A 27,472-nucleotide genomic window follows, 5' to 3' on the forward strand; every position below is an offset into this window, starting at 1 on the left:
CATAAGTACGTCCGGGTCACAGATTTTTGGATTCCTTTAGGATAAGAGTCCCATCCTGTTTACTTTGAAAATTAATAATTTGGGCGAAAATGATGTAAAATGTGCACAATTGTGGATATATTTTGTACTATCTGTCATGAAAAGACTAATCAGTGTTGAGTTCGAGACCGACTCAAGACCAAGACCGGAGGGGGGGCGAGACAGAGTCAAGACCGAGACTGGGAGGGGGGCGAGTGGTCCGAGACCGAGTCGAGACCAGAAAAATGTGAGTCCAATTCAGGACCATGATTGTAATTTTGTAAAATCGCCACCATAATAAGGAGTTCAAAATGTCCAGTGTTTCTGTGTTCATATTTCAGAAGAACGTGAATTCTTTCGATGTTCAGAATGTTGAAAAAAAAGGCAAATAGAGCCGCTCTACAAATTATTACTAACCGAAACACAGTGGCGAACAATGATGGCATTTTCCGCTGTCAGAGAAAGGCTAAGGATTTATAAAATACAATTAAAAATAATAATTATATTATTATTTTCAATGATGTTCTGATTCTTCCGTTTTTTGTTAGAAAGGAAATGGTTAACACTGAAGAGAAAAAATATCCAATCAGGATTTTTCTTTGGTGGTCTCTGGGGAGATAAATCTAGCTAGCTAAGTCAGCCATTGGCTAAGGCCTGTGGATCCCAAACTTTTTATAGTCCCGTACCCTTTCAAACATTCAACCTCCAGCTGCGTACCCCCTCTAGCACCAGGGTCAGCGCACTATCAAATGTTGTATTTTACCATCATTGTAAGCCTGCCACACACACACTATATGATACATTTATTAAACATAAGAGTGAGTGTGAGTTTTTATTTCAACCCGGCTCGTGGGAAGTGACAAAGAGCAGGACCAGGGCACAAATAATAATATAATAATAATCAATAATTTTGCTCTTTATTTAACCATCTTACATATAAAACCTTATTTGTTCATCTAAAATGGTGAATAACTCACCACGGGTCAATGAGAAGGGTGTGCTTGAAAGGATGCACATAACTCTGCAATGTTGGGTTGTATTGAAGAGAGTCTCAGTCTTAAATAATTTTAAATAAAATGTTATTAGTCACATGCGCCAAATACTTACAGTGAAATTCTTATTTACGAGCCCCTAACCAACAATTCAGTTTAAAAAAAATATTGATAAGAATAAGAGATAAAAGTAACAAGTAATTAAAGAGCAGCAGTAAAATAACAATAGTGAGACCATATACAGGGGGATACCGGTCCAGAGTCAGTGTGCTGTGGCACCGGTTAGTTGAGGTAGTATGTACATGTAGGTAGAGTTATTAAAGTGACTATGCATAGATGACAACAGAGAGTAGCAGTGGTGTAAAGAGGGGGGGGGGGGGGGGGGGTGCAATGCCAATAGTCTGGGTAGCCATTTGACTAGATATTCAGGAGTCTTATGGCTTGGGGGTAGAAGCTGTTTAGAAGCCTCTTGGACCTAGACTCGGCACTCAGGTACCGCTTGCCGTGCGGTAGCAGAGAGAACAGTCTATGACTAGGGTGGCTGGAGTCTTTGACAATTTTTAGGGCCTTTCTCTGACATCACCTGGTATAGAGGTCCTGGATGGCAGGAAGCTTGGCCCCAGTCATGTACTGTACTTGCGGTCAGAGGCCGAGCAGTTGCCATACCAGGCAGTGATGCAACCAGTCAGGATGCTCTCGATGGTGCAGCTGTAGAACCTTTTGAAGATCTGAGGACCCATGCCAAATCTTTTCAGTCTCCTGAGGGAGAATAGGTTTTGTCGTGCCCTCTTCACAACTGTCTTGGTTTGCTTGAACCATGTTAGTTTGTTGGTGATGTGAACACCAAGGAACTTGAAGCTCTCAACCTGCTCCACTGCAGCACTGTCAATGAGAATGGGGGCGTGCTCGGTCTTCTTTTCCTGTAGTCCACAATCATCTCCTTTGTCTTGATCACGTTGAGGGAGAGGTTGTTGTCCTGGCACCACACGGCCAGGACTCTGACCTCCTCCCTATGGGCTGTCTCGTCGTTATCGGTGATCAGGCCTACCACTGTTTTGTCGCCTGCAAACTTAATGATGGTCTTGGAGTTGTGCCTGGCCGTGCAGTCATGAGTGAACAGGGAGTACAGGAGGGGACTGAGCATGCACCCCTGAGAAGCTTCTGTGTTGAGGATCAGCGTGGTGGATGTGTTGTTACCTACCCTTACCACCTGGGGGCGGCCCGTCAGGAAGTCCAGGATCCAGTTGCAGAGGGAGGTGTTTAGTCCCAGGGTCCTTAGCTTAGTGATGAGCTTTGAGGGCACTATGGTGTTGAACACTGAGCTGTAGTCAATGAATAGCATTCTCACATAGGTGTTCCTTTAGTCCAGGTGGGAAAGGGCAGTGTGGAGTGCAATAGAGATTGCATCATCTGTGGATTTTTTTATTAATTTTTATTTCACCTTTATTTAACCAGGTAGGCCAGTTGAGAACAAGTTCTCATTTACAACTGCGACCTGGCCAAGATAAAGCAAAGTGCGACAAAAAACAACAACACAGAGTTACACGTGGGATAAACAAAAGTACAGTCAATAACACAATAGAAAAATCTATATACAGTGTGTGCAAATGGAGTAAGGAGGTAAGGCAATAAATAGGCCATAGTAGCGAAGTAATTACAATTTAGCAGATTAACACTGGAGTGATAGATGAGCAGATGATGATGTGCAAGTAGAGATACTGGTGTGCAAAAGAGCAAAAAAAGTAAATAAAAACAATATGGGGATGAGGTAGGTAGATTGGATGGGCTATTTACAGATGGGGTGTGTACAGCTGCAGCGATCGGTGAGCTGCTCAGATAGCTGATGCTTAAAGTTAGTGAGGGAGATATAAGTCTCCAACTTCAGCGATTTTTGCAATTCATTTCAGTCATTGGCAGCAGAGAACTGTAAGGAAAGGCGGCCAAAGTAGGTGTTGGCTTTGAGGATGACCAGTGAGATATACCTGCTGGAGCGCGTGCTACGGGTGGGTGTTGCTATGGTGACCAGTGAAATGAGATAAGGCAGAGCTTTACCTAGCAAAGACTTGGAGATGACCTGGAGCCAGTGGGTCTGGCGACGAATATGTAGCGAGGGCCAGCCGACGAGAGCATACAGGTCGCAATGGTGGGTGGTATATGGGGCTTTGGTGACAAAACGGATGGCACTGTGATAGACTGCATCCAGTTTGCTGAGTAGAGTGTTGGAGGCTATTTTGTAAATGACATCGCCGAAGTCGAGGATCGGTAGGCTAGTCAGTTTTACCAGGGTATGTTTGGCAGCGTGAGTGAAGGAGGCTTTGTTGCGAAATAGATTACATTTTTGATTGTAGATGCTTAATATGAGTTTGGAAGGAGAGTTTACAGTCTAGCCAGACCTAGGTATTTCTAGTTGTCCACATATTCTAAGTCACAACTGTCCAGAGTAGTGATGCTAGTCGGGCGGGGCGGGTGCGGGGAGTGATCGGTTGAAGGGTATGCATTTAGTTTGACTAGCGTTTAAGAGCAGTTGGAGGCCACGGAAGGAGTGTTGTATGGCATTGAAGCTTGTTTGGAGGTTTGTTAACACAGTGTCCAAAGAAGGGCCAGATGTATACAGAATAGTGTCGGATCTTTTGGGGCGGTATGCAAATTAGAGTGGATCTAGGGTTTCTGGGATGAGGTTTCTGGGATCATGTGAGCCATGACCAGCCTTTCAAAGCACTTCATGGCTACAGGCGTGAGTGCTATGGGTCAGTAGTCATTTAGGCAGGTTACCTTTGTGTTCTTGGGCACAGGCACTACGGTGGTCTGCTTAAAACATGTTAGTATTACAGATTTGGAAGTGGGGGAGGTTGTAAATGTCAGTGAAGACACTTGCCAGTTGGTCAGCGCATGCTCGCAGTACACGTCCTGGTAATCCGTCTGGCCCTGCGGCTTTGTGAATGTTGACCTGTTTAAAGGTCTTACATCGACTGCGGAGAGCGTGATCACACAGTCTTCCAGAACAGCTGGTGCTCTCATGCATATTTCAATGTTATTTGCCTCGAAGCGAGCATAGAAGTAGTTTAGCTCATCCGGTAGGCTTGTGTCACTGGGCAGCTCATGGCTGTGCTTCCCTTTGTAGTCTGTAATAGTTTGCATGCCCTGCCACATCCGACGAGCATCAGAGCCAGTGTAGTACGATTCGATCTTAATCCTGTATTGGCTCTTTGCCTGTTTGATGTTTTGTCGGAGGGCATAGCGGGATTTCTTATAAGCTTCCGGGTTAGAGTCCCGCTCCTTGAAGCGGCAGCTCTAGCCTTTAGCTCAGTGCGGATGCTGCCTGTAATCCATGGCTTCTGGTTGGGGTATGTACGTATGGTCACTGTGGGGGCGACGTCATCGATGCACTTATTGATGAAGCCAATGACTGGTGGTGTACTCCTCAATGCCATGGGAGGAATCCCGGAACATATTCCAGTCTGTGCTAGCAAAACAGTCCTGTAGCTTAGCATCTGCTTCATCTGACCACTTTTTTATTGATCTAGTCACTGGTGCTTCCTGCTTTAATTTTTGCTTGTAAGCAGGAATCAGGAGGATATAATTATGGTCAGATTTGCCAAATGGAGGGTGAGGGAGAGCTTTGTATGCATCTCTGTGTGTAGAGTATAGGTGGTCCAGAGTTCTTTTTCCTCTGGTTGCACATTTAACATGCTGATAGAAATTTGGTAAAACGGATGTAAGTTTCCCTGCACACACAGTCTGTGCCTGTATTTAGTTTTCATGCTAGTGAGGGTCGAGAAACACTCTCACATAGGTACGTGGTTGCAAAGGGCATCAGTGTCTTAACAGCGCGATTTGCCAAGGCAGGATACTCTGAGCGCAGCCCAATCCAGAAATCTGGCAGTGGCTTTTGATTAAATTCAATTTTCACCGAACCGCTTGTTGCAATTTCGATGAGGCTCTCTTGTTCAGATATCGGTAAGTGGACTGGAGGCAGGACATGAAAGGGATAACGAATCCAGTTGTTTGTGTCATCCGTTTCGGGAAAGTACCTGCGTAATTGCGCACCAAACTCACTCAGGTGCTTCACTATATCACATTTGACATTGTCCGTAAGCTTGAGTTCATTTGCAGACAAAAAAAACATACAATGATGGAAAGACCTGTGTGTTGTCCTTGTTAATGCAGACAGAGAAGAGCTCCAACTTCTTAATCATAGCCTAAATTTTGTCCCGCACATTGAATATAGTTGCGGAGAGTCCCTGTAATCCTAGATTCAGATCATTCAGGCGAGAAAAAACATCACCCAGATTGGCTTGTCGTGTGAGAAACTCGTCATCATGCAAGCGGTCAGACAAGTGAAAATGATGGTCAGTAAAGAAAACTTTAAGCTCGTCTCTCAATTTAAAAAAAAAAGGTCTATACTTTCCCCCTTGATAACCAGCGCACTTCTGTATGTTGTAAAAGCGTTACATTGTCGCTGCCCATATCATTGTATAGTGCAGAAAATACACGAGAGTTCAGGGGCCTTGCTTTAACAAAGTTAACCATTTTCACTGTAGTGTCCAAAACATCTTTCAAGCTGTCAGGCATTCCCTTGGCAGCAAGAGCCTCTCGATGGATGCTGCAGTGTACCCAGGTGGCGTCGGGAGCAACTGCTCGCACGCGCGTTACCACTCCACTATCTCTTCCTGTCATAGCTTTTGCGCCATCAGTACAGATACCAACACATCTTGACCACCAAAGTCCATTTGATGTTACAAAGCTGTCCAGTGCTTTAAAAATATCCTCTCCTGTTGTCCTGGTTTCCAGTGGTTTGCAGAAGAGGATGTCTTCTTTAATTGAACCCCCATAAACGTAACGGACATATACCAGGAGCTGTGCCAGACCCGCCACGTCTGTTGACTCATCCACCTGTAACGCATAGAATTTACTGTCTGTAATTGTTTCATAACATCTCCTGCCGTGTCACTGATGCGTCGTGAAACAGTGTTGTTTGATGAAGACATTGTCTGTATATTTTTTGGGGGGCCATTTTCCTCCAGCATTGTCCCAGCCATATCCGCGGCAACAGGAAGAATTAAGTCCTCCACTATAGTATGGGGCTTGCCTGTCCTAGCCACTCGGTAGCTCACCATATAAGCCGCTTCTAGCCCCTTCTTATTAATGATATCTGTTGCTTTTATACATGTCTTACTACGCGAAAGTCGTCTTAATTCTCGCTCAAAAAAATCCTGTGGCTTATTTTTCAAACTGGGATGTTTTGTTTCTAAATGTCTGCGCAAGAGTGAAGGTTTCATCGAGTTGTGAGATAGTACTTTTGCTCATATAACACACTGTGGCTGAGGAAAGGCACTACTCCCAATATAAGTAAACCCCAAATCAATGTAGTTATTATCATATTTGCGCCTCTATGATGGTCCAACGTCCCTGTCTGTTGGTCGGTGCTTTCCCGGGTAAGGGGGCAGTCGCTCTTCGGCTGCATCAGATTCACAACTGTCAGTGTCCGTGCTAGCTGTGCTAACAACAAATGTAGAATTACTGATGCTAGCATTGGATGTGCTCGTGGAAGCAGAACAACTTGTGTGTTCGTCAGGTGCAGGTACTGCTGGTAGTAGCAGTTTGGGAATACCTGGGCTAGGCCATCAGATGCTTGATAGAAAGCATCTGCCATTCAATAGTATTAGGGCAACATTTGGGAGGGACAGTGGAATCAACCAATCACATTGACTTGTAATGGGAGGGACAGTGGAATCAACCGATCACATTGACTTGTAATGGGCGGGACAGTGGAATCAACCGATCACATTGACTTGTAATGGGCGGGACAGTGGAATCAACCAATCACATTGACTTGTAATGGGAGGGACAGTGGAATCAACCAATCACATTGACTTGTAATGGGAGGGACAGTGGAATCAACCAATCACATTGACTTGTAATGGGAGGGACAGTGGAATCAACCAACCACATTGACTTGTAATGGGAGGGAGCGTTTTTACTAAAAACATATGTAAACTGCCTTCTCGAGGCTACTAGACATCTCTTTGAAAATAACTTCAGTGTGTGAAACGTTGTTGCATTTAAACTTTAGGTCACTGGTTATTTTTGTGTGCTGAGAGTGAAGTGTTTTTTTGCAATGGGAAGTAATAGTTTTATTGTACATTTCTATTGGGAAATGCTAAGGCTAATGGTTGTGTTTCTGTATTCTTCTGATTGGGAAATGCTAAGGCTAATGGTTGTGTTTCTGTATTCTTCTGATTGGGAAATGCTAAGGCTAATGGTTGTGTTTCTGTATTCTTCTGATTGGGAAATGCTGAGGCTAATGGTTGTGTTTCTGTATTCTTCTGATTGGGAAATGCTGAGGCTAATGGTTGTGTTTCTGTATTCTTCTGATTGGGAAATGCTGAGGCTAATGGTTGTGTTTCTGTATTCTTCTGATTGGGAAATGCTAAGGCTAATGGTTGTGTTTCTGTATTCTTCTGATTGGGAAATGCTAAGGCTAATGGTTGTGTTTCTGTATTCTTCTGATTGGGAAATGCTAAGGCTAATGGTTGTGTTTCTGTATTCTTCTGATTGGGAAATGCTAAGGCTAATGGTTGTGTTTCTGTATTCTTCTGATTGGGAAATGCTAAGGCTAATGGTTGTGTTTCTGTATTCTTCTGATTGGGAAATGCTGAGGCTAATGGTTGTGTTTCTGTATTCTTCTGATTGGGAAATGCTAAGGCTAATGGTTGTGTTTCTGTATTCTTCTGATTGGGAAATGCTGAGGCTAATGGTTGTGTTTCTGTATTCTTCTGATTGGGAAATGCTAAGGCTAATGGCTGTGTTTCTGTATTCTTCTGATTGGGAAATGCTGAGGCTAATGGTTGTGTTTCTGTATTCTTCTGATTGGGAAATGCTGAGGCTAATGGTTGTGTTTCTGTATTCTTCTGATTGGGAAATGCTGAGGCTAATGGTTGTGTTTCTGTATTCTTCTGATTGGGAAATGCTAAGGCTAATGGTTGTGTTTCTGTATTCTTCTGATTGGGAAATGCTTAGGCTAATGGTTGTGTTTCTGTATTCTTCTGATTGGGAAATGCTAAGGCTAATGGTTGTGTTTCTGTATTCGTATGATTGGGAAATGCTGAGGCTAATGGTTGTGTTTCTGTATTCTTCTGATTGGGAAATGCTGAGGCTAATGGTTGTGTTTCTGTATTCTTCTGATTGGGAAATGCTGAGGCTAATGGTTGTGTTTCTGTATTCTTCTGATTGGGAAATGCTAAGGCTAATGGTTGTGTTTCTGTATTCTTCTGATTGGGAAATGCTAAGGCTAATGGTTGTGTTTCTGTATTCTTCTGATTGGGAAATGCTAAGGCTAATGGTTGTGTTTCTGTATTCTTCTGATTGGGAAATGCTGAGGCTAATGGTTGTGTTTCTGTATTCTTCTGATTGGGAAATGCTGAGGCTAATGGTTGTGTTTCTGTATTCTTCTGATTGGGAAATGCTGAGGCTAATGGTTGTGTTTCTGTATTCTTCTGATTGGGAAATGCTAAGGCTAATGGCTGTGTTTCTGTATTCTTCTGATTGGGAAATGCTGAGGCTAATGGTTGTGTTTCTGTATTCTTCTGATTGGGAAATGCTGAGGCTAATGGTTGTGTTTCTGTATTCTTCTGATTGGGAAATGCTAAGGCTAATGGTTGTGTTTCTGTATTCTTCTGATTGGGAAATGCTTAGGCTAATGGTTGTGTTTCTGTATTCTTCTGATTGGGAAATGCTAAGGCTAATGGTTGTGTTTCTGTATTCGTATGATTGGGAAATGCTGAGGCTAATGGTTGTGTTTCTGTATTCTTCTGATTGGGAAATGCTGAGGCTAATGGTTGTGTTTCTGTATTCTTCTGATTGGGAAATGCTGAGGCTAATGGTTGTGTTTCTGTATTCTTCTGATTGGGAAATGCTAAGGCTAATGGTTGTGTTTCTGTATTCTTCTGATTGGGAAATGCTAAGGCTAATGGTTGTGTTTCTGTATTCTTCTGATTGGGAAATGCTAAGGCTAATGGTTGTGTTTCTGTATTCTTCTGATTGGGAAATGCTGAGGCTAATGGTTGTGTTTCTGTATTCTTCTGATTGGGAAATGCTGAGGCTAATGGTTGTGTTTCTGTATTCTTCTGATTGGGAAATGCTGAGGCTAATGGTTGTGTTTCTGTATTCTTCTGATTGGGAAATGCTAAGGCTAATGGTTGTGTTTCTGTATTCTTCTGATTGGGAAATGCTGAGGCTAATGGTTGTGTTTCTGTATTCTTCTGATTGGGAAATGCTAAGGCTAATGGTTGTGTTTCTGTATTCTTCTGATTGGGAAATGCTAAGGCTAATGGTTGTGTTTCTGTATTCTTCTGATTGGGAAATGCTGAGGCTAATGGTTGTGTTTCTGTATTCTTATGATTGGGACCTACTGGCTTATTATGTCAGAGTGAATAGACTCCTTATCCTTTAACATCATGCTGTGTGTGACTGCTGTCTTTCCATCAGGGGTGTAGTGGTGATTTAACATCATGTTGTGTGTGACTGCTGTCTTCCCATCGGCCCTATGCAGTGGTGTAGTGGTGCTTTAACACCATGCTGTGTGACTGCTGTCTTCCCTGTAGTGGTGATGTAACACCATGCTGTGTGTGACTGCTGTCTTCCCTACAGTGGTGTAGTGGTGCCTGAAGAAGTGTGTCCTGTGTGTGACTGCTGTCTTCCCATCGGCCCTATGCAGTGGTGTAGTGGTGATTTAAACACCATGTTGTGTGTGACTGCTGTCTTCCCATCAGCCCTATCCAGTGGTGTAGTGGTGATTTAAACACCATGTTGTGTGTGACTGCTATCTTCCCATCAGTCCTATGCAGTGGTGTAGTGGTGCTTTAACACCATGCTGTGTGACTGCTGTCTTCCCTGTAGTGGTGTAGTGGTGATTTAACACCATGCTGTGTGTGACTGCTGTCTTCCCATCAGTCCTATGCAGTGGTGTAGTGGTGATTTAACACCATGCTGTGTGTGACTGCTGTCTTCCCATCGGCCCTATGCAGTGGTGTAGTGGTGATTTAAACACCATGTTGTGTGTGACTGCTGTCTTCCCATCAGCCCTATCCAGTGGTGTAGTGGTGATTTAAACACCATGTTGTGTGTGACTGCTGTCTTCCCATCAGCCCTATGCAGTGGTGTAGTGGTGATTTAACACCATGCTGTGTGACTGCTGTCTTCCCTGTAGTGGTGATGTAACACCATGCTGTGTGTGACTGCTGTCTTCCCTACAGTGGTGTAGTGGTGATGTAACATCATGCTGTGTGTGACTGCTGTCTTCCCTACAGGGGTGTAGTGGTGATGTAACATCATGCTGTGTGTGACTGCTGTCTTCCCTACAGTGGTGTAGTGGTGATGTAACACCATGCTGTGTGTGACTGCTGTCTTCCCTTCAGGGGTGTAGTGGTGCCTGAAGAAGTGTGTCCTGTGTTAAGGAAAGGGACCACGTGGGAACAATCCTATGTTTTCCTACAGATTTACTATACAATTTTCCCCCCCAAAAATAAATTGAAATTGACCAAAGTATTTGGTCTCCACAGAACCTTTGTTTTTGATTCAGAACTTTATATAGAACTTTATATATTCATTTAAATCAGAAAATAAACAGATATTTTGACAAAATTATTGACACTCTAGATTTAATATTTGGTAGCACAGCCTAACTGCAATCAAGCGCTTCCTACAACCATCGATGAGCTTCCTGCACCTCTGTACTGGCAGTTTGGCCCACTCCTCTTCCTGCACCTCTGTACTGGCAGTTTGGCCCACTCATCTTCCTGCACCTCGGTACTGGCAGTTTGGCTCCTCCTCTTCCTGCACCTCGGTACTGGCAGTTTGGCTCCTCCTCTTCCGGCACCTCTGTACTGGCAGTTTGGCTCCTCCTCTTCCTGCACCTCTGTACTGGCAGTTTGGCTCCTCCTCTTCCTGCACCTCTGTACTGGCAGTTTGGCTCCTCCTCTTCCTGCACCTCGGTACTGGCAGTTTGGCTCCTCCTCTTCCGGCACCTCTGTACTGGCAGTTTGGCCCACTCCTCTTCCTGCACCTCTGTACTGGCAGTTTGGCTCCTCCTCTTCCGGCACCTCTGTACTGGCAGTTTGGCTCCTCCTCTTCCTGCACCTCTGTACTGGCAGTTTGGCTCCTCCTCTTGTGACAACTGCTCCAGTTCTCCCAGATTTTAAGTGTGCCTTCTACCAACTGCTGTTTTCAGATCTCTCCACAAGTTTTCAATGTGATTTAGATCTGGACTCACTGCTGGCCACTTCAGAACAGTCCAGCGTTTTGTCTTGAACCCTTCCTGGGTGCTTTTTGAAGTGTGTTTGGGGTCGTTGTCCTGCTGGAAGACCCACGACCTTTGACGGAGTAAAGGCCGTAAAAGAAACTCCAAAACATCACTGAACCTCCTCTGTGTTTGACTGTATTTTCTGTAAACACAGAGATGGTATGCTTTACCAAAAAGCTCTAATTTGCTCTCATCTGTCCACAGGACATTCTCACAGGTATATAAAATCGAGCACACAGCTATGCAATCTCCATAGACAAACATGGGCGGCAGAATGGCCTTCCTGAAGAGCTCAGTGAGTTTCAACGTGACACCGTCATACGATGCCACCTTTCCAACAAGTCAGTTCGTCAAATTTCTGCCCTACTAGAGCTGCCCCAGTCAACTATAAGTACTGTTATTGTGAAGTGGAAAAGTCTAAGAGCAAAAACGGCTCAGCTACGAAGTGGTAGGCCACACAAGCTCACAGAACGGGACCGCCGAGTGCTGAATCGCGTAGTCCTTAAAAATCCTCTGTCCTCGGTTGCAACACTCACTACCGAGTTCCAAACTGCCTCTGGAAGCAACATCAGCACAATAACTATTCGTCGTGAGCTTCATGAAATGGGTTTTCATGGCCGAGCAGTGTCGTGGAAATTCTAATCAAGTTAGAGAGCATTTGTAATTTCTTCAAACAATCCATCTTTGATATCGATTAACTATTTCAATAATGGAGCTGGTCAACGTCCCACAGTGAGGCAAAGTTTATCACTACGACAAAGATAAACTGTGAAACCCAAGTCTAGTTTAATGTACATAATATAACTATTACATCACAGCTGAAGAGGAGCTCAGACAACATATCAAGGAGCTGTGTTTGTTCTACTCCATCCACAGCGACTGATGGACAAGACTCTGTCCAGGACTCTATATTTAATGTTCCACTCCATCCACAGCGACTGATGGAGAAGAATGTCCAGGACTCTATATTTAATGTTCCACTCCATCCACAGCGACTGGTGGACAAGACTTTGTCCAGGACTCTATATTTAAATGTTCCACTCCATCCACAGAGACTGATGGAGAAGACTCTGTCCAGGACTCTATATTTAAATGTTCCACTCCATCCACAGAGAACGTATACATAAAAACTGAGGTACTCTGTATTCAATTCAAGTATTGAAATTGTAAAAAAAAAAAAAAAACATACAAAGATATTTTTATTAGGTTTTATTGAAGTTGTCATTAACAAAAACACATTCTCACTCAAGAACATAAAGAACATAGCTTCTTCTTTATCTCGTGTTTTTTCAGGCCCCCTGATTGGCTGAAACTCTTTCCACAATGGGAGCATTTGAAAGGCTTCTCTCCTGTGTGCATTCTCTTATGTCTTTTCAGTTTTGCTGATTGGGAAAAACTCTTTCCACAATGGGAGCATTGGTAGGGCATTTCTCCCGTGTGCATTCTCTCATGTCTTTTCAGGCTCACTAGATGGGTAAAACTCTTTCCACAATGTGAGCATTGGAAAGGCTTTTCTCCTGTGTGTGTCCTCTCATGCTCCTTCATGTTTGCAGACGACCTAAAACTCATTTCACAATGGGAACAGTGATAAGGCTTCTCTCCAGAGTGTACTCTCTCATGCCTTTTCAGGGACCTTAACTGGGTAAAACTCTTGCCACACTGAGAACATTGGTAAGGCTTTTCTCCTGTGTGTATTCTCTCATGCCTTTTCAGGTTAACTAACACGGTAAAACTCTTTTCACATTGGGAACATTGGTAAGGCTTTTCTCCAGTGTGTATTCTCTCATGCCTTTTCAGGTTAGTTAACACGGTAAAACTCTTTCCACACTGGGAACATTGGAACGGCTTTTCTCCTGTGTGTGTCCTCTCATGCTCTTTTAGATTCCGTAACTTAGTAAAACTTTTTCCACACTGGGAGCAGTGGTGTCGTCTCGCTGGTTTGGACGTCTCTGGGTCTGGTTCCACTGAAGGACTCTTCCTGCTGTCAGAGTGAGTGTCTGGTCTTGCTCCTGCTAAAGACAAAAAATAGTATTTCATTAACTACTAATCAGAGACCAGAATGAAACCAGCACATGATAAAACTGTCTACCTATGAGGTTTAATCCAGAAATGTATCCTCATTTAAAGAAAAACTTGGTGGCTGCTATAACAATAATAATAATGTAGAGCTTCAAATCTAATCTGCTTTCATGGAATGTCATGTTCACAGGCTGAGCAGAGCTCTATAGTAATAGATAATGTCGTGTTTACAGGCTGAGCAGAGCTCTATAGTAATAGATAATGTCATGTTTACAGGCTGAGCAGAGCTCTATAGTAATAGATAATGTCGTGTTTACAGGCTGAGCAGAGCTCTATAGTAATAGATAATGTCATGTTTACAGGCTGAGCAGAGCTCTATAGTAATAGATAATGTCATGTTCATAGGCTGAGCAGAGCTCTATAGTAATAGATAATGTAATGTCTTCAGGCTCATCAGAGCTCTATAATAATAGATCATGTCATGGTTATAGGCTGAGCACTATAATAATAGATAATGTCATGTTTTATGGCTGAGCAGAGCTCTATAACAATAGATAATGTCATGGCTACAGGCTGAGCAGAGCTATATAATAATAGATAATGTCATGTTTTTAGGCTGAGCACTATAATAATAGATAATGTCATGTTTTTAGGCTGAGCAGAGCTCTATAATAATAGATAATGTCATGTTTATAGGCTGAACAGAGCTCTATAATAATAGATAATGTCATGTTTATAGGCTGAGCAGAGCTCTATAATAATAGATCATGTCATGTCTTTAGGCTGAGCAGAGCTCTATAATAATAGATCATGTCATGTCTTTAGGCTGAGCAGAACTCTATAATAATAGATAATGTCATGTTTTAAGGCTGAGCACTATAATAATAGATAATGTCATGTTTTATGGCTGAGCAGAGCTCTATAACAATAGATAATGTCATGGCTACAGGCTGAGCAAAGCTATATAATAATAGATAATGTCATGTTTTAAGGCTGAGCACTATAATAATAGATCATGTCATGTTTATAGGCTGAGCAGAGCTCTATAATAATAGATAATGTCAAGGTTACAGGTTGAACAGAGCTCTATAATAATAGATAATGTCATATTTTTAGGCTGAGCAGAGCTCTATAATAATAGATAATGTCAAGGTTACAGGCTGAACAGAGCTCTATAATAATATATTATGTCATATTTTTAGGCTGAGCAGAGCTCTATAATAATAGATAATGTCATGTTTATAGGCTGAACAGAGCTCTATAATAATAGATAATGTCATGTTTTAAGGCTGAGCAGAGCTCGATAATAATAGATAGTCATGTTTATAGGCTGAGCAGAGCTATATAGTAATAGATAATGTCATGTCTACAGGCTGAGCACTATAGTAATAGATAATGTCATGTTTACAGGCTGAGCAGAGCTCTATAATAATGGATAATGTCATGGTTACAGGCTGAGCAGAGCTCTATAATAATAGATAATGTCATGTTTACAGGCTGAGCAGAGCTCTATAATAATAGATGATGAGGACTACAGTATTTTGATCAATGTCATAGGATGCATTGTTAACGGCCCTCTGTTTGATGGTGTTCCCTATCTGACAGTGTAGCTGTAACCATTTCCACAGTACAGAACAACACATTCAAGTATATAACTTCAGTAAAACAATACTTTAACAGCTGCATAGTCTTTACTTCTGTTTTTGAGACGGTACTCACTGGTGTTAATTACATCTCCGATCTCTTCTTTTTCCTCCTCCTCCCCCTCCTCCTTCACTCCAAAGACGGCATCCTCCTCTTTTACTCTGAAAATATCTTCTTCTTTCACCGTGACAGTCAATTCCTCCTCTTTCACTCCCAAAGCGGCACCGTCTTGTTTCTCTTCCTCCACAGTAACATCCACCTCCTCTTTTACTATGAAAGCTTCTTCCTCTAGTTTAACTGTAACAGCTTCACCCTCTTCTTCCTCTTTCACTGCAACAGCTTCACCCTCTACGTCTTGTTTAACTGTAACAGCTTCACCCTCTACGTCTTGTTTAACTGTAACAGCTTCACCCTCTACGTCTTGTTTCACTGTAACAGCTTCACCCTCTACTTCTTGTTTAACGGTGACAGCCTCCTCTTCCTCTTTCACCGGGGCTTCTTTCTCCGTCCAGCAGCTCTCCTCTTCTTTAGCAGGTGGGGAGTAGCTTGGTGAGCTCATGGTCGAGGATGTTAGCGAGGTAACGTTAGCTAGCTATCATTCATTAGCTTCTAGGCTACTGCTAATTTAACCACCCATCTAGATGGCTAACAAAAACATAAATATAGAAATTAAGGGTAACTAGATACGACATAAATGTGTTTTAAACTAACTGAAACTAACTGAAACGATTTAATGTATCGCTTTTATGCAGGCTGCCGAGGTGGTTGAATCAGTAGCCATGTTGTTGAAGAAGCGTCCCGTCCGGTCCCGTCCACTAGATTATACGTCACATTAGCGACATCTCATTAAAGGCGGATATCACCATCCGCTAACTGGAGTTGGTTACGCAGTTGAAGAAAATGTTTATTTGAATTGTATTCATTAAATAATATTTTAAATAAAGACATACAAAGGAAACTGTGTTGAATGATTAGTTCAGAATTTTCACGAGTGATAATTTAAAATATACTTTAAGGCAATTTCTTATAGATTCATTTTTTAATTTTTTAACTCAGATAAAAATAGCAAAGGCATCACATTTTCATACACCTTTAGCTTGATGACCACTGCACAAATGAAGCAATTGAAACAACTTAAAATTAAGAGTTCTCAAGGTGTATATATATATATATATATATATCAAATCCAATACATTTTGCAAAATCCAAATCATATATCATATCAAATTAATTTGCAAAATCAAATTCAAGAGATTTGAATGTTAGAATCAACAAAATGCTAATTCTATTCAGCTGTTTTTTCATTTTACATTTTGAAAATATCATTGACAACATTGAAGGGTTTATACTCAAACTATTGGCTAAAGGTTGCTTCCTAAATTCTAAGACACTTCATGGAACGCCAAATACAGGTTTAGTTCCATACACCTTCCATTGATAAGATGAGAGGCTGTTGTTGCTCCAATTCCCTGTCCTAATTAGTGTCGCGGTGTCAATCTTACCCACAACCCTCAATGCTATTCTCATAGAGATAGATAGAGGACTCTAGTGGCGAAAAGTCTGTTTTAGCATGGGCTATTCTCATAGAGATAGATAGAGGACTCTAGTGGCGAAAAGTCTGTTTTAGCATGGGCTATTCTCATAGTCTGTTTTAGCATGGACTATTCTCATAGAGATAGATAGAGGACTCTAGTGGCCAAAATGTCTGTTTTAGCATGGGCTATTCTCATAGTCTGTTTTAGCATGGGCTATTCTCATAGAGATAGTCTGTTTTAGCATGGGCAGCACCATTGTCATTGAGGACTTTCACCATTTTGAAGTAGTCAACTGGATGGGACTTCCTATTGGTTAAGGAAGGATCACATGATTCCATCCAGGTCATCAAGAGGGTTAAGCCAATTAATTATACTTACTTACTGCCAGTGTACCTGTTCAAACCCTCTAGGGGGCAGTATGCACCCTTTCAGTTTGTTTACCAACTCATAGAAGTAGTGGAAGACCAACTAATTCAAAACGGAGATGGCCTCCATGGCTCTGGCCATATGCTCTCACAGACGCCTTTATGAGACAGATACAATGATGCCCTGTCTATCTATACGGAACAAAAATATAAATGCAATATGCAACAATTTCAACTATTTTACTTAGTTACAGTTCAGATAAGGAACTTAGTCAGTTGAAATACATTTATTAGGGCCTAATCTATGGGCATGGGTGCAACCATGGGTGGACAGGGAGGCCCAGCCAGGCCCAGCCAATCGGAATGAGTTTTTCCCCACAAAAGGGCTTTATTACAGACAGAAATACTCCTCAGTTTCATCAGCTGTCCAGGTGGCTGGTCTCAGACGATCCCGCAGGTGACGAAGCCGGATGTGGAGGTCCTGGGCTGGCACGTGGTCTGCGGTTGTTTGGCCAGTTGGACATACGGACAAATTCTCTAAAACAACATTGGAGGCGGCTTATGGTAGAAAAATGAACATTCAATTATCTGGCAACAGCTCTGGTGGACATTCCTGCAGTCCGCATGCCAATTGCGTGCTCCCTCAAAACTTGAGACATCTGTGGCATTGTGTTGTGTGACAAAACTGCACATTTTAGAGTGGCCCTGTATTGTCCCCAGCACAAGCTGCACCAGTTTAATCAGCTTCTTGATATGACACACTTGTCAGGTGGATGGATTATCTTGGCAAAGGAAAAAATGCTCACTAACAGGGATGTAAACAAAATTTGTGCACAAAATGTGAGAGAAATAAGCTTTTTGTGTGTATGTAATTCTATATTTCTTTTCCCTCTAATCATAAATCAACCAAATAACTTTTCTATACATTTCCATGACATGTTCTTTTTCACATGGGGAATGTGTGAAACTCACTTTTCAGCCTGAAGTGTCCCCACTTGCGTGGAAGAATTGATAGCTTTACTGTAGTAAGACGCTTTGGGAGAGCGATCATGAGATCATGTGTTCTGTGTTATTAAAGGTCAGAGTTTATACTTGTATCACAGTCAAAACAAAATAAAACATTTTTTTATGTTAATCTTAAACGTTTGCACAACAAAGAGACGTTGCAGAGGTCCTGGATTTACTCAAATCAAATCGTATTTGTCACATGCGCCGAATACAACAGGTGTAAACCTTACAGTGAAATGCTTACTTACAAGCCCAAGGGACCACCAGACTGCTAATTAACCAATAATCTGATAAATCATATTTTACCAAAGGACACACAGTGACAGAGTATTTCGGATATCGAATGTAACAAATGAATGATTGTGTAGTTATGCCTTTCACTATGCTCTGTGTAATGAATTTCAGATACTCCCCAGCAATGATAAATATGAGGTTATTACCATGTCAAATATGGTACCTATGGAACCCCAAGGAAATTACATGAACATTGAAATAGGTTTTATTTCTGCACAAAGAAGGTACAGAAAGTTATGGATATAATTATTTATGAACAGAATCTTACTCAATGGCTGCGTTTAAACAGAATTCTAAATTTTAAAAAAATCCACAAAATTTTGATTATTTTGACCACTTAGATCAGCTCTGAAAAGAAATATCTGATGTGATTGGTCATAAGACCAATTAGTGGAAAATAGATTAGGGGCTTTGTAAAATGCAACCAACCACACCTTCTTTCACACATGGACTGAAGTGGGAATGACTGACCCGAAGCTCGACAAATCAGAGGTCAAGTACACTGACAGTTACCGCCTCCTCTGGAAGAACTATAAAATACTTTTGACTGACGTTCATTTGTCTTCAGAAAACTGTCTACGTCCCAACGGGAACAAGGTCCACGAGCGTTCTTCTATTATCAGTCAGCAAATCAAATCAAATCAAATTATTTATATAGCCTTTCGTACATCAGCTAATATCTCAAAGTGCTGTACAGAAACCCAGCCTAAAACCCCAAACAGCAAGCAATGCAGGTGTAGAAGCACGGTGGCTAGGGAAAAAAGCAGGCGGTTTTAGGCTGGCGGCAAATGTGATGAACAGCGTCTAGCATGAACAAAGACACAAATTCTCAGTCAAAAACATAAGTCGGAACACAGCCTCGCTATTCTCTCATGTGATTTCAGGTCCTCTGACTGGGAAAATGTCTTTCCGCAATGAGAACAGTGGTAGGTCTTCTCCTGTATCTTTGTGTGTTTTAATTCATGCTCTTTCAGGGTACCTAACTGGGTAAATCTCTTTTCACATTGGGAGCATTGGTAGGGCTTTTCTCCTGTGTGTATTCTCTCATGCGTTTTCAGGGCCCCTAACTGGTTAAAACTCTTTCCGCACTGGGAGCATTGGTAGGGCTTCTCACCAGTGTGTGTTCTCTTATGTTCTTTCAGGTGCCCTAGCTGGGTAAATCTCTTTCCACAGTCTGAGCAGTGGTAAGGCTTCACTCCAGAGTGTATTCTCTCATGTATTTTCCGGTCCCATAACCGGGTAAAACTCTTTCCACACTGGGAGCAGTGGTGTGGTCTTGCTGGTTTGGGTGTCTCTGGATCTGGTTCCCCCGAAGGACTCTTCCTGCTATCAGAGTGAGAGTCTGGTCTCTCTTCTGCCAAAGACAAAAAGAGTAATTGGTTAAACAGAGACATGAATAAAACCTCCACTTGATCAAACTGTATTCCGATGAGGTTTAATCCCCACTAGACTTTGGCGGTATACCATATACAGTGCCTTGCAAAAGTATTCATCCCCCTTGGCGTTTTTCCTATTTTGTTGCATTACAACCTGTAATTTAAATGGATATTTATTTGGATTTCATGTAATGGACATACACAAAATAGTTCAAATTGGTGAAGTGAAATGAAAAAAAGTATTTATTTCAAAAAATTATAAAAAAATCTAAAACGGATAAGTGTTGCGTGCATATATATTCACCCCCTTTGCTATGAAGCCACTAAATAAGATTTGGTGCAACCAACTACCTTTAGAAGTCACATAATTAGTTAAATAAAGTTCACATGTGTGCAATCTAAGTGTCACATGATATCAGTATATATATATATATACCTGTTCTGAAAAGCCCCAGAGTCTACAACACCACTAAGCAAGCGGCACCATGAAGACCAAGGAGCTCTCCAAACAGGTCAGGGACAAAGTTGTGAAGAAGTACAGATCAGGGTTGGGTTATAAAAAAATATCAGAAACTTTGAACATCCCACGGAGCACCATTAAATCCATTATTAAAAATGGAATGAATATGGCACCAGAACAAACCTGCCAAGAGAGGGCCGCCCATCAAAACTCACAGACCAGGCAAGGAGGGAATTAATCAGAGAGGCAACAAAGAGGCCAAAGATAACCCTGAAGGAGCTGCAAAGCTCCACAGCGGAGATTGGAATATCTGTCCATAGGACCACTTTAAGCCATACACTCCACAGAGCTGGGCTTTACGGAAGAGTGGGCAGAAAAAAATCCATTGCTTAAAGAATAAAATAAGCAAGCATGTTTGGTGTTCACCAAAAGGCATGTGGGAGACTCCTCAAACATATAGAAGAAAGTATTCTGGTCAGATGAGACAAAAATTTAGCTAAAGGGCCATCAAGGAAAACACTATGTCTGGCGCAAACCCAACACCTCTCATCACCCCGAGAACACCATCCCCACAGTGAAGCATGGGGGGAGGTGAATTTTGATTTTGGGGGGGTGAATAGTTATGCATGCTCAAGTTCTTAGCTTTTTTGTCTTATTTCTTGTTTGTTTCACAAGAAAAAATATTTTTCATCTTCAAAGTGGTATGCATGTTGTGTAAATCAAATGATACAAACCCCCCCAAAATCTATTTTAATTCCAGGTTGTAAGGCAACAAAATCAGAAAAATGCCAAGGGGGGTGAATACTTTCACAAACCACTGTACCAAGAGCGAGAGAGGCAGACAGAGAGCGAGGGAGGGGTTGTCCAGACTGTTTTAACAGAGTGAAAAGGAGAGAGAGAGGGGCAGACAGAGAGAAAGGGAGAGAGAGGGAGAGGCAGACAGAGAGAGAGGGAGGGGTTGTCCAGACTGTTTTAACAGAGAGAAAGGGAGAGAGAGAGAGGCAGACAGAGAGAGAGAAAGGGAGAGAGAGAGAGAGGGGTTGTTCAGACTGATTTAACAGAGTGAAAAGGAGAGAGAGAGAGGCAGACAGAGAGAAAGGGAGAGAGGGGGAGGGGCAGACAGAGAGAAAGGGAGAGAGAGAGAGAGGCAGACAGAGAGAAAGGGAGAGAGGGGGAGGGGCAGACAGAGAGAAAAAGAGAGAGGGGGAGGGGCAGACACAGAGAAAGGGAGAGGCAGACAGAGAGAAATGGAGAGAGGTTGTCTAGACTAAGACTGTTTTAACACTCTTGTTTTGACAACCAGACAACAGAAAGACTAAGAAAACAGCTATGAGCTGAACATAACAGTCAGTGGAAGAGAGGACAGTAACAGGAGACACTATGAGCTGAACATAACAGTCAGTGGAAGAGAGGACAGTAGCAGGAGACACTATGAGCTGAACATAACAGTCAGTGGAAGGGAGGGAGGACAGTAACAGGAGACACTATGAGCTGAACATAACAGTCAGTGGAAGAGAGGACAGTAACAGGAGACACTATGAGCTGAACATAACAGTCAGTGGAAGGGAGGACAGTAACAGGAGACACTATGAGCTGAACATAACAGTATGTCAGTGGAAGAGAGGACAGTAACTGGAGACACTATGAGCTGAACATAACAGTCAGTGGAAGAGAGGACAGTAACAGGAGACACTATGAGCTGAACATAACAGTCAGTGGAAGAGAGGACAGTAACAGGAGACACTATGAGCTGAACATAACAGTACGTCAGTGGAAGAGAGGACAGTAACAGGAGACACTATGAGCTGAACATAACAGTCAGTGGAAGAGAGGATAGTAACAGGAGACACTATGAGCTGAACATAACAGTATGTCAGTGGAAGAGAGGACAGTAACAGGAGACACTATGAGCTGAACATAACAGTCAGTGGAAGAGAGGACAGTAACTGGAGACACTATGAGCTGAACATAACAGTCAGTGGAAGAGAGGACAGTAACATGAGACACTATGAGCTGAACATAACAGTCACTGGAAGAGAGGACAGTAACAGGAGACACTATGAGCTGAACATAACAGTCAGTGGAAGGGAGGACAGTAACAGGAGACACTATGAGCTGAACATAACAGTCAGTGGAAGAGAGGACAGTAACAGGAGACACTATGAGCTGAACATAACAGTCAGTGGAAGAGAGGACAGTAACAGGAGACACTATGAGCTGAACATAACAGTCAGTGGAAGAGAGGACAGTAACAGGAGACACTATGAGCTGAACATAACAGTCAGTGGAAGAGAGGACAGTAACAGGAGACACTATGAGCTGAACATAACAGTCAGTGGAAGAGAGGACAGTAACAGGAGACACTATGAGCTGAACATAACAGTCAGTGGAAGAGAGGACAGTAACAGGAGACACTATGAGCTGAACATAACAGTATGTCAGTAGAAGAGAGGACAGTAACAGGAGACACTATGAGCTGAACATAACAGTATGTCAGTGGAAGAGAGGACAGTAACAGGAGACACTATGAGCTGAACATAACAGTATGTCAGTGGAAGAGAGGACAGTAACAGGAGACACTATGAGCTGAACATAACAGTATGTCAGTGGAAGAGAGGACAGTAACAGGAGACACTATGAGCTGAACATAACAGTCAGTGGAAGAGAGGACAGTAACAGGAGACACTATGAGCTGAACATAACAGTATGTCAGTAGAAGAGAGGACAGTAACAGGAGACACTATGAGCTGAACATAACAGTATGTCAGTAGAAGAGAGGACAGTAACAGGAGACACTATGAGCTGAACATAACAGTATGTCAGTGGAAGAGAGGACAGTAACAGGAGACACTATGAGCTGAACATAACAGTATGTCAGTGGAAGAGAGGACAGTAACAGGAGACACTATGAGCTGAACATAACAGTCAGTGGAAGAGAGGACAGTAACAGGAGACACTATGAGCTGAACATAACAGTATGTCAGTAGAAGAGAGGACAGTAACAGGAGACACTATGAGCTGAACATAACAGTATGTCAGTAGAAGAGAGGACAGTAACAGGAGACACTATGAGCTGAACATAACAGTCAGTGGAAGAGAGGACAGTAACAGGAGACACTATGAGCTGAACATAACAGTATGTCAGTGGAAGAGAGGACAGTAACAGGAGACACTATGAGCTGAACATAACAGTATGTCAGTGGAAGAGAGGACAGTAACAGGAGACACTATGAGCTGAACATAACAGTCAGAGGAAGAGAGGACAGTAACAGGAGACACTATGAGCTGAACATAACAGTCAGTGGAAGAGAGGACAGTAACAGGAGACACTATGAGCTGAACATAACAGTCAGTGGAAGAGAGGACAGTAACAGGAGACACTATGAGCTGAACATAACAGTCAGTGGAAGAGAGGACAGTAACAGGAGACACTATGAGCTGAACATAACAGTCAGTGGAAGAGAGGACAGTAACAGGAGACACTATGAGCTGAACATAACAGTCAGTGGAAGAGAGGACAGTAACAGGAGACACTATGAGCTGAACATAACAGTCAGTGGAAGAGAGGACAGTAACAGGAGACACTATGAGCTGAACATAACAGTCAGTGGAAGAGAGGACAGTAACAGGAGACACTATGAGCTGAACATAACAGTCAGTGGAAGAGAGGACAGTAACAGGAGACACTATGAGCTGAACATAACAGTCAGTGGAAGAGAGGACAGTAACAGGAGACACTATGAGCTGAACATAACAGTCAGTGGAAGAGAGGACAGTAACAGGAGACACTATGAGCTGAACATAACAGTCAGTGGAAGAGAGGACAGTAACAGGAGACACTATGAGCTGAACATAACAGTCAGTGGAAGAGAGGACAGTAACAGGAGACACTATGAGCTGAACATAACAGTCAGTGGAAGAGAGGACAGTAACAGGAGACACTATGAGCTGAACATAACAGTCAGTGGAAGAGAGGACAGTAACAGGAGACACTATGAGCTGAACATAACAGTCAGTGGAAGAGAGGACAGTAACAGGAGACACTATGAGCTGAACATAACAGTCAGTGGAAGAGAGGACAGTAACAGGAGACACTATGAGCTGAACATAACAGTCAGTGGAAGAGAGGACAGTAACAGGAGACACTATGAGCTGAACATAACAGTCAGTGGAAGAGAGGACAGTAGCAGGAGACACTATGAGCTGAACATAACAGTCAGTGGAAGAGAGGACAGTAACAGGAGACACTATGAGCTGAACATAACAGTCAGTGGAAGAGAGGACAGTAACAGGAGACACTATGAGCTGAACATAACAGTCAGTGGAAGGGAGGACAGTAACAGGAGACACTATGAGCTGAACATAACAGTCAGTGGAAGAGAGGACAGTAACAGGAGACACTATGAGCTGAACATAACAGTCAGTGGAAGAGAGGACAGTAACAGGAGACACTATGAGCTGAACATAACAGTCAGTGGAAGAGAGGACAGTAACAGGAGACACTGTGAGCTGAACATAACAGTCAGTGGAAGAGAGGACAGTAACAGGAGACACTATGAGCTGAACATAACAGTCAGTGGAAGGGAGGACAGTAACAGGAGACACTATGAGCTGAACATAACAGTCAGTGGAAGAGAGGACAGTAACAGGAGACACTATGAGCTGAACATAACAGTATGTCAGTGGAAGAGAGGACAGTAGCAGGAGACACTATGAGCTGAACATAACAGTCAGTGGAAGAGAGGACAGTAACAGGAGACACTATGAGCTGAACATAACAGTATGTCAGTGGAAGAGAGGACAGTAACAGGAGACACTATGAGCTGAACATAACAGTATGTCAGTGGAAGAGAGGATAGTAACAGGAGACACTATGAGCTGAACATAACAGTATGTCAGTGGAAGAGAGGACAGTAACAGGAGACACTATGAGCTGAACATAACAGTATGTCAGTGGAAGAGAGGACAGTAGCAGGAGACACTATGAGCTGAACATAACAGTCAGTGGAAGGGAGGACAGTAACAGGAGACACTATGAGCTGAACATAACAGTATGTCAGTGGAAGAGAGGACAGTAGCAGGAGACACTATGAGCTGAACATAACAGTCAGTGGAAGAGAGGACAGTAACAGGAGACACTATGAGCTGAACATAACAGTCAGTGGAAGGGAGGACAGTAACAGGAGACACTATGAGCTGAACATAACAGTCAGTGGAAGAGAGGACAGTAACAGGAGACACTATGAGCTGAACATAACAGTCAGTGGAAGGGAGGACAGTAACAGGAGACACTATGAGCTGAACATAAGTCAGTGGAAGAGAGGACAGTAACAGGAGACACTATGAGCTGAACATAACAGTCAGTGGAAGAGAGGACAGTAACAGGAGACACTATGAGCTGAACATAACAGTCAGTGGAAGAGAGGACAGTAGCAGGAGACACTATGAGCTGAACATAACAGTCAGTGGAAGGGAGGACAGTAACAGGAGACACTATGAGCTGAACATAACAGTCAGTGGAAGAGAGGACAGTAACAGGAGACACTATGAGCTGAACATAACAGTCAGTGGAAGAGAGGACAGTAACAGGAGACACTATGAGCACTTTCCATGTGGTTGATACCGCTCCATTGACTCCATTCCAGCCATCGTCCTCCCATCAGCAGCCTCCACTGCTGTACAGTCATTTTGAATTTGTGAAATTATTTTTGATGTGATATGAAAGAAGAGAGATTCAGGTTTCCAGAACCGTACCGCAACTGGAATCGATTTACAACTGGAATCGATTTACAACTGGAATCGAATTACAACTGGAATCGATTTACAACTGGAATCGATTTACAACTGGAATCGATTTACAACTGGAATCTAAATAAATACTGGAGTACTTGGCTGTGTTGGCTTCCAGAGCCAATCCCCCTTCAAACAGAACATGTTAGGTCCTTGGCCTAAGGAGTAACGTTGGACTCCTATAGTCCAATACCAGGCTACTCCTATAGTCCAATACCAGGCTACTCCTATAGTCCAATACCAGGCTACGAGGGAAGCATTTGATCCGTTGTTAACCTTTTGTTGGTGCACCCCCAGTCTTTATAGCTTCAACAATTCCTACAGTACTGAACAACATATTCAAGTGCAGAACTTCAGTATAATGCCCCTTAAAAAAACACATTAGTTCAACAACTACATAGTTTGTGTCCCTGTTTTTAAGACAGTACTCACTGGTGTTAATCAGATCTCCAGTCTCCCCCTCCTCTTCATCATCATCCCCCTCATCTTTCACTCTCAAAGCTTCTTCCTCCTCTTTCACACCAAAAACATCCTCTTCTTCCTTCACTAAAACATCCTCTTTCAACCTGAAACCTTCTTCCTCCTCTTTCACTGTGACAGTCATGTCCTTCTCCTCCTCTTTCACCCTGAAACCTTCTTCCTCCTCTTTCACTGTGACAGTCATGTCCTTCTCCTCCTCTTTCACCCTGAAACCTTCTTCCTCCTCTTTCACTGTGACAGTCATGTACTTCTCCTCCTCTTTCACTGTGACAGTCATGTCCTTCTCCTCCTCTTTCACCCTGAAACCTTCTTCCTCTCCTTTCACTGTGACAGACATCTCCTCCTTCACTCTAAAAACGGAGTCCTCTTCTATCTCCACTTCTGTCGTTGTAACATACATCTCCTCCTTCACTCTAAAAACGGAGTCCTCTTCTATCTCCACTTCTGTCATTGTCACATACATCTCCTCCTTCACTCTAAAAACGGAGTCCTCTTCTATCTCCACTTCTGTCATTGTCACATACATCTCCTCCTTCACTCTAAAAACGGAGTCCTCTTCTATCTCCACTTCTGTCATTGTCGCATACATCGCCTCATTTACTCCAGAACCTTCTTCTACCGTGACATTATCATCTTCTTCTTTCAATGTGATAGCCTTCTCCTCTTCTTTCAGTCCGAACGCTTCTTTTTCCTCCTCTTCCTCTATCACGACAATGTTCAGGCCATGCGCTTCTTCTTTAGCAGGGTGGGAGTCATTTAGTGAGTTCATGTCCTGAGATGTTAGCTAATTCGCATTATCGACTAGCCTAGTGCTCGGCTATTTTAACCAGCTAGCTGACTAACAGCGTCAGTACAAAATGGAGTAACTTTATACGCAGACAGCGTGTTTAAAACACTGATGTCTATACACACGTAATGGTCCAAAGCGCTCCAATGTTTTGGTTTTATGTTGCTAGGGAGCTACGGATGTGGTTGAATCATTAACCGTATTGTTGTTATCCGGTCCCGTCCACTGGATTATACGTCACGCCTGAAGCTTCACTTGAAAGACGCACACCGCCATCTGCTGACTGGAAAGTGTAACGCAGTTTAGGAAAAGTATTCACGACATTGTTTAATCTGGCAAATAATGTCACAAGTCATTTCAAAACAACTTTTCTCTTCTTACAGAGCTGTAAGAAGTAAGTTAAG

The 27,472-nt window shown here is 42.7% G+C and overlaps 2 protein-coding genes across 2 annotated transcripts; both read right to left on the minus strand.

The window, feature by feature from the left end:
* Window positions 1–12,533: 12,533 nt before the first annotated feature.
* Window positions 12,534–15,778, minus strand: LOC120037299 (zinc finger protein 189-like). The gene is made up of 2 exons (XM_038983464.1): window positions 15,049–15,778; window positions 12,534–13,322 (listed from the first exon to the last, which is right to left on the minus strand). The coding sequence occupies exons 1-2, from the start codon at window positions 15,530–15,532 to the stop codon at window positions 12,556–12,558; spliced, it is 1,251 nt and encodes a 416-aa protein (XP_038839392.1). The 5' UTR covers window positions 15,533–15,778; the 3' UTR covers window positions 12,534–12,555.
* Window positions 15,779–17,693: 1,915 nt separating this feature from the next.
* Window positions 17,694–26,447, minus strand: LOC120037300 (zinc finger protein 3-like). The gene is made up of 2 exons (XM_038983465.1): window positions 26,234–26,447; window positions 17,694–19,529 (listed from the first exon to the last, which is right to left on the minus strand). Exons 1-2 carry the CDS (start codon window positions 26,403–26,405, stop codon window positions 19,009–19,011), a joined length of 693 nt encoding a protein of 230 aa, XP_038839393.1. The 5' UTR covers window positions 26,406–26,447; the 3' UTR covers window positions 17,694–19,008.
* Between the last annotated feature and the right edge of the window lie 1,025 nt (window positions 26,448–27,472).

The sequence above is a fragment of the Salvelinus namaycush genome, unplaced genomic scaffold, assembly GCF_016432855.1.
Source record: "Salvelinus namaycush isolate Seneca unplaced genomic scaffold, SaNama_1.0 Scaffold169, whole genome shotgun sequence".
In the NCBI taxonomy this organism is placed as follows: domain Eukaryota; kingdom Metazoa; phylum Chordata; class Actinopteri; order Salmoniformes; family Salmonidae; genus Salvelinus; species Salvelinus namaycush.